Below are 10,388 nucleotides of genomic sequence, written 5' to 3'. Positions count from 1 at the left end.
CCTTTAACGGCTCACTATGTTGATGAGAACTGGGAGTTACAGAGTAGAATTCTGAATTTTAGCCATATTCCTCCTCCACACTCGGGGGCTCTTTTGTCAGACATAGTGTATGATTTCTTAAAAGATTGGGGGATTGAAAAGAAAGTCTTCTCTCTTACATTAGACAATGCAAGTAACAATGATAAAATGGAAGACATTTTAAGGAGTCAACTTTGTCTGCAAAATGTTTTATTATGTGATGGTTCTTTTTTTCATGTGCGATGTTGTGCACATATCTTGAATCTGATAGTCCAAGAAGGGTTAAAGGTGAGTAGCGTGGCTTTGCATAAAATTCGTGAAAGTGTGAAATATGTTAAAGGAAGTGAGGCTAAAAGAATGAAGTTTGGAGAACTTGTCAAACAAATTGGTGTAATAAGCTCAAAAGGATTGCGAATGGATGTTCCCACGAGATGGAATTCCACTTATTTAATGCTTGAAAGTGCGTTAATATACCGTCGTGTGTTTGTTCATTTGGCACTGATAGATCCCAATTATAAAAGTTGTCCTTCAAATGAAGAATGGGATAGGGGCGAGAGGATTTGCAAGTTCTTGCAACCATTTTATGAGATCACTACTCTTTTTTCGGGTTCCCAGTACCCCACAGCAAACTTGTATCTCAGAAATGTGTGGAGAATTCAAGTGCGTTTATACGAAGAGATGGAAAATGAGGATGAAGTTCTTAGTACCATGGCAAGTCAAATGAAAGGAAAATTTGACAAATATTGGGATTCTTATACAGTTGTGTTAGCAATTGCAGCAATTCTGGACCCACGTTTCAAGTTTGAGTTTGTTGAGTTTTGTTACAAAAAAGTTGATGGCCCAGTAGTTGCAACAAGAAAGTTGGAGTTGGTGCAACAGGAGTTGTATAGGCTTTTTGCTGCTTATGAGAGTCTAAGTGGCCATGAGGTTCCCACTGGAGATGATTGCGGACAAGCTAGTAATCCTCATATCATTGGAGATGATATCTGTGTAAGTCAATACTCCCTAAATATTTTTATATTCTTGTGATTAATAAAGTTTTCTTTATTTTGTAATTTTGCTTTATTAAATTTAACTATTTAAATGGTGCAGGAATTTGACTACTACAAGAGTGACTTTAGTGCTACTAAGAAGTCCGAATTGGATACTTATTTGGGAGAGGCAAGATTTGATCGCATCAAATTTTGCAATTTGGATGTCCTGGACCATTGGAAGAAAAATAGTGATCGATATCCGATACTTTCGATGATGGCCCGTGATGTGATGAGTATACCAATAACGACTGTTGCTTCGGAATCCAGTTTCAGTATTGGTAGCAAAGTGCTCAGTAAATATCGAAGTTCACTTTTACCGGAGAATGCAGAGTCTTTGATATGCACCAGGACATGGATTTCTGGATATGAAGTTAAAGGTAACATTTTAACTTATATTTCACATGTTTTAATATTTTTGTTTGTTAATATATTACGATAGTTAACTTATATCTTGTTAATTGTAGAAGATGAAATTGATGATGTTCAGCTGGTTGTGCCATTAAGTCAAGGGCGGGGGAAGGAGATTGCATAATCAAGGGAGGCTTTGTTTGTTTAGTGTGTTTGGTACTTTGGTTAAACAATTATATACGTTTAATTATTTAGTGTTTACTATGTTATGTATGTTGAATGTTAAACAATTTTATATGTTTAGTGTTACTAATTAGTAATTATTGTGTATGTTTAGTGTTTATTAATTCTATTATCTATATGGTAGAGTTTGATATAAATATGAAAAATATTAATATTGAATTAATAATATTGGTGAAATCTAATCAAATTTAATTAATCATCCATTTATTTAATATAATAAGTTAATAACTAATAAGTTTAATATGGAAAACAGTAAAAAATATGAAAAACGTAAAAAGCTGCTTCCATTTTCACGGGTGACCCGTGCCCGCACGGGCAGGTACGGATCATGAAAATGTCGACCTGCGAGAATTTTTCACCCGTTAACCCATGACCCGTTTCTACCCGGACCATACCAGCCCAACCCGCCCGTTTGCTAGGTCTACTAATAATTGAAATTAAAGTTAAATTTATTGAAACAAAAAATAAATTTAAAAATAGGGATGAAAATCAATCAGTGGGTGCTAAAAATCACTTCTCCCTAACTAATCTGCGAAGGGTGAATGATATTTCTTTCGGCCCAAGACTTACTTTTCATGTACATTCACTCACCATAGTTTTTTGTGACTTCTCGCACAGTCAACTAATCAGTGCAAAAGATGCATATGGAAAACTCATCGTTTTAACTTGAAAATTGAAATCTTGCAATTTGTAAACAAGTCAAGTTTCCTCGTTTAATGTCTCCAGGGCCTGCCAACATGTAAAATTGGGCCTTGCACAGATCTGCGTTCACTGGGCTCTGGCCCAAAACAGTTTCATACAATCTATTAAGAGAAGCATGCAGCGAAAACTTGATGCCTTCAACCATGGTCGATTTCACTATCATTTAATGAGGTTGACAAAGCACAACCGTAACAGATGATTATCATTTATAATCTTTCAACTTAAACCCGTCTAGTTTTCTTTTCATCCAAGCCAACTAATCTTACGAAATTATTATCCAATGAGGAAACAGGCATGTGAGGTCAGTACTAATATAGAATTAGGTTTGGCTAATGCATTAAAAATTTGAAAGGGGAAAGAAAGCGATGCAGTATTAAAGAGACGGTTGTAGGAAGAAAGATCATGTCTGGCAGCAGCTGGCCTCGTTGTCAACGGCTGAACCTCCTCTGGAACATATTTTATTTAGAAAAAGAAAATAACTCATTTCAATACCTAATATTAGTTTATTCAAATCTTAATAATACTAATATTATGGAATAATTTAGAATATTAATAATGATTCTAAAATATGGATTATATGAGTAACACGTCACCTGAACTAAATTTAAAAAACCGGGGTTTTATCTAAATTTTATCTGCAACTGCAAGACAAAGCTATATATCATTGCTTTTCATCCATCGTCTCTTTAAAATTTCATCTTCTTNGACAACCTCGTATTGACCTTGATGGCGCAACTGTTCCCAATCTTGAAGACATGTGAAGACTTCAATCATTTGTGGTGTAAGTTTAGTCCTCCTTTCATTTAAAATTCTTCCACTTGCACTAAATGTTTGTTCGGATGAGACGGTTGAGACAGGAACAACGAAAACATTCAAGGCAAGTCTTGATAATACCGAAAAAAATACATTTTCTAGCTCTCCAATAGTCTAAGAGATCAATGTTGGCTCTTTGTTGTGGATCTACTGGTAACATTTCAGGGGTTGCCAAATATTGTTGAAGCTCATTAGTCTGCGACTGCATGGAAGACAGTACATTAGTTGTTGTTGTTATTGTTGTTGTTGGTGGTGGTGGAGCCTCTGAAGAGGAGGTTATGCTTCCGATTCGGGTCCTCTTCGGCCTATTCAGTGCACCCCAAGAGTAGAAGTCTTCATTTGTTTCTTCTGATGCAGCTTCCCTGGATGTTTCGCCTCTTTGCGGTTCCCATACCTGTTTTCATACTAGAAATATACTTCGAAAAGTGTATTTTTTACCTCTCCTATTTGATTGGCATATACCTCGGTTTGTAAATTTTCACATAAATTGTCAAAACAATTTTCTAAACCTGCTAATTTAATTCTAGGATCAAATATAGCACCTAAACAATAAAGAAAATGAATGGGTTCCCAATATTTTAAAAAAAAAATTTCATTGCCTTTATTGGTGCATTTAAAATTACATTGTCTTTGTTTTTTATAAATAACTCGGAAATTTTTATAATTGTATGTATTACTAATGGACTAGTAGGATAATACACACCAGAAAGTTGTAAAGTGGATTGGTAAAAAGTTTTAAGAAAAGAATGAAATACTTTAGCTATTTGCCAATCATTTTCTACCAAATAATGAGGACCTCTATTATTTGCTACAAAATAACTAATTATATTAGCATAAGGTAAACATGAATCAAACATTAAATAAGCACTGTTCCATCTAACAAGCATGTCTAATGCAAAAGTTCTAGGAGACATATTTGAATTTTATACAAGCGTCTTAAAATTCAGCATTTCTTTTATTACTACTAGTAATCCAAGCTAAACAATCTCTAATTCTATTAATATTTTCTTTAATTGTTTTCATACCACTTTTCACAATTAAATTAGTAACATGGCATACACAAAGTTGGTGAAAAAACTTCAAATTGTTATATAAAGGATAATTACTTTGAAAATAATCTATAGCTTTACTATTAGAACTTGCATTATTTAAAGTTAAACTTATCACTTTACTAACAACATCATAATCTTCTAAAACTTCAACAATTTTATTATAAATTTGTTCACCACTATGATCAACATCCATTAATCTAAATCCTAATAAAGATTTATTTAATTTACATTCATTATCAAAATAATGACTAGTCACATAAATATAATCTTGTTTAGCTCTACCACTCCAAATATCGACAGTTAGAGCCACACTAACATGACAAGTATGTATTTTATTTTTTAATTCTAATTTCATTTTTTTTAAACAATTTTATTAAATCATTTCTAGTTGAAGTTTTAGAATAACTTTTAAATCTTGAAAAAAATGAATTTTGAACAAATCTTTCAAAATATTTATCTTCAGCCATATTAATAGGTCGATCAATTACAGCAATATATAAAGCTAACTGTTCCCTATATACATCAGAACTATAACGCAAATTAGTACCCATATTAGTTATTTGAGTTTGATTGCTTTCTCTATTTCCATGTTGATTAATATGTTTATTAGCATGCCTTTTTAAAGTACTAGTACCATTACCTGAATCAGCTTTATAAATATTTCCACAGTATTTGCATCTCGCTCTCTTGACTTGAATGCCATTTTTTGTCTCGTAAAACTTGTCGAAATGCGCCCAAACGTCTGATGTGTGTCTGTCTTCGCTTCCTACGGAAGTTGATGATCTCGCCTCAGCTTGAGATGAAGTTTGACAAGCACGACGATTACGAGGACGACTTCTAGAACCACCGGGAGCTATTGGAATCGGGGGCATAGTTTGAGGTGTATCGGATTCTGAGAATGGGAAAGCGGGACTATTTGAATCTCCTCCTGCATTTATGTTAGTAAAATCAGTGGGACTAGGACTAGGATAGTAGTTTCCGTCATCATTGTAATTGATGGGAGAGAAATATCTATCCATTTTAGTTGGAAAAAAAAAAAATTGATGTAGAAGAAATAAAAATTAAAGAAAGAGAATTGGAGTATGGAAATTGGAATTTGGAATTTGGAAAATTGGAAATATGAATTAAAAATTGCAAAAACTAATAAAAATTAATCCATTGTAGTTGAAAAAAAAAATTGATGTAGAAGAAATAAAAATTAAAGAAAGAGAATTGGAATTTGGAAAATTGGAAATATGAATTAAAAATTGCAAAAACTAATAAAAATTAAAATATGAGCAAATTGCAAAAACGAATAAATGAATAATTGAGAGATTAGAGATTAGAGAATATGAGATAATGAGAGAATTTGAGTTGTGAGAAAAATGTGAGTGTTTAGGGCCAATTTATAGGAAAAAATGGGAAAGAAAAATGACGAAAAAGACCCCTCAAACGGCTATATTTCAAGGGTAAATGGGTCATTTGAAAATAAAATAGAAATTTTTATTTTTTCGGCCAACCCGACGGGTTGGCAGGTTGGCCGTTACAACCCACCGGGTTGGCAGGTTGTAACGGCCAACCTGCCGGGTTGGCAGATGCAACCCGTCGGGTTGCCGGGTCTCTTGCAAAAGAGACAAAACAGCAACCCGTCGGGTTGCGGGTTGCCATTGTGCAACCCGGCCCGCCCCAGGGTTGCTACCGGGTTAGGGTCAACCTGGACAGCCATCTTGGCGGTCCGGGTTTAACCCGCATTTTTTCGGGCCGGGTTGGGGTTGACCCGCCTAACCCGACCCATATTTTCCACCTCTAACGATGATTATTAGCATAAATGATGGTTTTGAGTGTAAATGGCATAACTTGAGCATGTTAAGTCAAAATGACTTGAATCTAAAAGCTATGGAAAGATAGGTAGTTATACAATTTTTTATGTTTTGGGTTTTTCCTAATTCTGATTGGAAGAGGGTGAAAACTTGGCTTGAAGTTGTGAACGACATGTTTGCAAACTGAATAAAACATGCTTCAATATTTTGACTATAACTTGAGTTGTAGACCTTGGATTGGGATGATTCTTAAACAGTTGGAAATATCTCTAGATTCAAACACTATCATGCTCAATGTTAGCCATTTATGCTTTGTCGCGATAATGTACTTTACAACATTCCATAAACCCATCTAAAAGAGTTTTGATCTTGTAGACCCACTTACAACCCACAAGTGTTTTATTTGGTGGAAGATCTATCAACTCATATGTCCTCATCTTCTCTAGAGCTTTGATCTCTTCGTCCATTCCTTGTTGCCAAAGAGGGTTAGAGCGAGCCTTATGATAAGAGTGAGGCTCACGCAAGGAGACTATAATTGAGAAATAATGAAAATCAGTAAGGGAAGAAAGTTCTCTTACATGAGTTGAATGATGAAGAGCCAGAGTATGTGACTCATTTGGGAGATCAAAATGTGTCACAGATGCTTAATCCTCAGAGGTACCTGCATTAGATGGAAATAATTCTACAAAAGAGTGAGTAATAGGGGAAGAAGATGAGATACAAAATTTTGACAAAGAAGAGAACATTATATGTTCCCAAAATATTACATGACTAGAAACACGTAAGCATTGGGAGATGGGATCCCAACACGATACCCCTTATGTTCTATACCATATGCCAAGAAACAACACAAGCGGGCATGCAGTACAAGTTTGGACCACTCAAACACTTTTAAAAGACTATAGTTGGAAGAGCAGCTAAGAAGACGCTTATAAGGAGTTTGATTATTTATGATATGAGAAGGTATGCAAATGATGATGAAAATGACAGTGAGGGCGGCCTCTCCCCAAATGATTCGAGACAAGAAGATGACAGAAGAATGGCTCGAGCGGAATCCAAGATATGTCGATGTTTGCATTCGACACGACCATTCTACTGAGAGGTTCCAAAACAAGATAGTTGAATGATGGTTCCATTGGCAAGAAAAAATTCATTTAGGGTAGAATCACAATACTTAATGGCATTATGAGTACGGAGCATTTTATTTTCTTGGAATATTGTGTAAGTATGATGATCAACAAAGTTTTTATATGTTTGAGAGACTTTAGGCCTATTTTTTAAGGGGTATATCCAAGTCAAATGAGAAAAATCATATATAAAAATGATAAAGTATTGTGAACCTCCCATAACATGAGTTGGTGCAGGACCCCAAACATCAGTGCGAATTAAATCAAAGAGAGCGTAATAAACAAAGTCGATATTATTAAAAGGCAAAGTAGGTTGTTTAGACAAAGGACATGATGCACAATCAAATGTTTCAAGTTTATTAGAACCAAGGTGGCCACTGGAAACAAGTGAACGTAATTTAGTCAGGGAAATGTGACATAAACGAAGATGTCATAAATGAGAAGTGGATAAGGTAGATGCGACTGACAAGGAAGTAGATACTTTAGAAGGTGAAAACTGGATACAAGTGAGCTCGAACAAGCATCCCATCTTACGCCCTGTCCCAAGAATCTAACCTGTCTGAGAATCCTGCACAGGACAACCATAAGAAGAAAAGGTAATGTCAAGACCGAATTCACACAGTTGACTAACGGAAACAAGATTATATGAGTTTTGGAATAAGAAAAGTATTGGGTAGAGACATAGTTGGAGTAGAGATGGTTCCAACATGACTAATATGAATATGAGAACCGTCTGCGGTATGAATGACAGGTATATTTGAATTAAGAGATGTATAAGATAGGACTTACAAATCAGGAGTCATATGATTACAACATGCAAAATCAATAAGCCATAGAATAGTACTTGAAGTAGTGGACAAGGCAGTGTGCGGACCGGAAGAATGAGACTAAACTTGTTTAACGAGAGGCTTTATATGATGAAGGCTAGGCTGGGATGGGGCTGGGTATGTCTTAGTGACAATGATAGCAACATGTGAAGAAGATATAGATTTTCCAAGCTAGGGACAACGAGACTTGGTATGACCCTTCTTTTTGCAGTAATTGCACTTAATGCTTGGGCAATAAAGAATGAGATGTCTATTCTGATGACAACATTCACAAACAAGTGAATCAAACTGCTAGGTCGGACGAGCTTGAGACTGCTTGTCAAGAATAGTGATGAAGACTGCATTTGATTTTTTTTATACCCTGGGTATGAAACCAAGTATCATTAGACTAGAGTTCAAAGAAAGTTATGTCCAAAGTTGGCAAAGGCATACGATGAAGGAGCATGGATCGAGTAGACTCATACTCTGGGGCGAGAGCCATAAGAAACTGGATCAAACACATATGATCATGATGTTTTTCATATTGAGTGGCATCTGTAGTTCATGACCAACTAAGATTAGGTTGAGCTAGCTAATCCCACATAATTTGCATCTGAGTATGGAAATTTGCGATAGACTGAGTGGGCTCCTGTTTTATGTGTTATAGAGACTGCTAGAATTGATACTGATGAGAGAGTCTTTTGATAGTGAACCGAGTGGCAAGCGTATCCTAGACTTCTTTTGCAGTTTCATAGCGGCTGAACTGGAGATGAAGAGATGGAATAGAAGAATTTCGTAACCATGTAATAATCTGATGATTGTTGCTATCCCAATTATCAAGTCTCTAACTAAACTTGTCATCTTCTTCAGTGTCTCCTTTAATTGGTGTTTTAATATCGCCTGTCACATAACGCCAAAGTTTTTGTACTTTAGAAAAGACCATATTCCTTGACTCCATGAGATGTAAGAATTAGTGTCATCTAAAATCCCAGAAATTGGACGTTGAATCTCCATTTTGTCCATTGGAAGACAAGAATTCCAATGCTGGAATAAGGCAAAATCGTTGATGTATGAGCAAGGTTAGTGCTGACGTGGTGAGTCAATGATGATGTGGCAAAAGCCCTGTTGAAGTGGTGTTGTTGACTTGGCAAGAAGCTGTTGATATGTCACTAGTGACATGGCAAAAGAGCAATTAACATGATAGGGTCAACTCTCATGTGGCAATGCTGGCAAGACAAGGCATGTGTAGACGCGTGTGGAGGTGTGGCAAAGACAGAGGACCGTAATGGCAAAATCAAAAGTCCTAGATGGCGTAGAGCAATAACTGAAGATGGTAGCAAGTGTTATGCTGATATGATTTAATATGCACTAGGAAAGTTCCTAGGAAACTGGAGGGGTCACAAATGGTCTTATTTAAAACACAATCTCCTTAGACATGCATATAACCATAAAAATAATAACTTACTGTCCTAAACCTAGGCTATGATAACATGTCAGAATTCTAGAGAGAAAGGTGAAGAATGAAATTGTATATTCAAGTGCGTTTTTCCAATGTACAACAGCTCTCTATTTATACATTATAATACATGCTAGAATTATGCTAATGGCTAAAATCAAGCCTTGCTTGATTCAAGCCATTGATCAACCTTTGCTTGATCTTCGCTAACAATAACGATAATCATATTAATAATAGCAATCCACTACGGGCTTTTAGCTATGGTGTTTGGGGGTTACATTTAGGTTTTTTAAATTTGGGGGTTACATAGATTTTTCAATTTTGAAGTGGGTTTTTTTTTTCTTCTAATTTTTCGTTATTTATTAATTATTTACTTATTTTTAAATTTTTATGACTGTTTTGCCCCTCTTTTGTTTAAAGTAATAGAAAAGTTTTGACAAGTTACAGATGACAGGGGGTTTTACATAATTCCTAATAAAATTCTGGTACTTAAGGGGGTTTTTGTGTTTAACCAAACCTCGGGGGTTTAAATTGATCCCTATATATCTATTATACAAGTAAAACACTCTTTCATTGTGCTCCGATAATTTTTGCTTGCTTAGGTTATTTTTTTATTGTAATATTAACTTTTCCCGAATATTTTATATGATATATTTTAGCAGCTAAAAGGGTTTTGATTTAGTTATAGTAATAAAATTAATTTTCTACTCTTATAGTATCACTGATTTTTTTTTTTTTTTCCTTCATCATACTTGTAAGTTTATTTAATTAATTGAAAATTATTTAATAAGACCTGCTTCACATGAAAAGTTTTAAATACAACTGATCTCTTTTAACATTTAGGTTATATTTTATAAGAGTCCCTTGATTTATAAGACATTATTTATTATTTTTTTTAAGTTATTTGACATTTGATTTAAAATAATTTAATGAGGATGTATATAATTAGTAGTTGATTTTGAACTCTCACACTACATTATGATAAATTAT

The 10,388-nt window shown here is 34.8% G+C and overlaps 1 protein-coding gene across 2 annotated transcripts; it reads left to right on the top strand.

Annotated features, from left to right (window-relative positions):
* Positions 1-450: 450 nt before the first annotated feature.
* LOC116143673 (zinc finger BED domain-containing protein RICESLEEPER 2-like) lies at positions 451-1,636 on the top strand. 2 transcript variants are annotated; one of them, XM_031429116.1, is made up of 3 exons: positions 451-1,008; positions 1,111-1,429; positions 1,520-1,636. In XM_031429116.1, exons 1-3 carry the CDS (start codon positions 469-471, stop codon positions 1,582-1,584), a joined length of 924 nt encoding a protein of 307 aa, XP_031284976.1. In that variant the 5' UTR covers positions 451-468; the 3' UTR covers positions 1,585-1,636. The 2 variants fall into 2 exon arrangements, with proteins under 2 accessions (XP_031284976.1, XP_031284975.1); XM_031429115.1 differs by having other exon boundaries at positions 1,517-1,636.
* The last annotated feature ends 8,752 nt before the right edge of the window (positions 1,637-10,388 follow it).

The sequence above is a fragment of the Pistacia vera genome, unplaced genomic scaffold, assembly GCF_008641045.1.
Source record: "Pistacia vera cultivar Batoury unplaced genomic scaffold, PisVer_v2 Contig432, whole genome shotgun sequence".
Lineage (NCBI taxonomy): Eukaryota > Viridiplantae > Streptophyta > Magnoliopsida > Sapindales > Anacardiaceae > Pistacia > Pistacia vera.
Note: the sequence above shows the minus strand (reverse complement) of the source record. Positions and strands in the feature narration are given on the sequence as shown.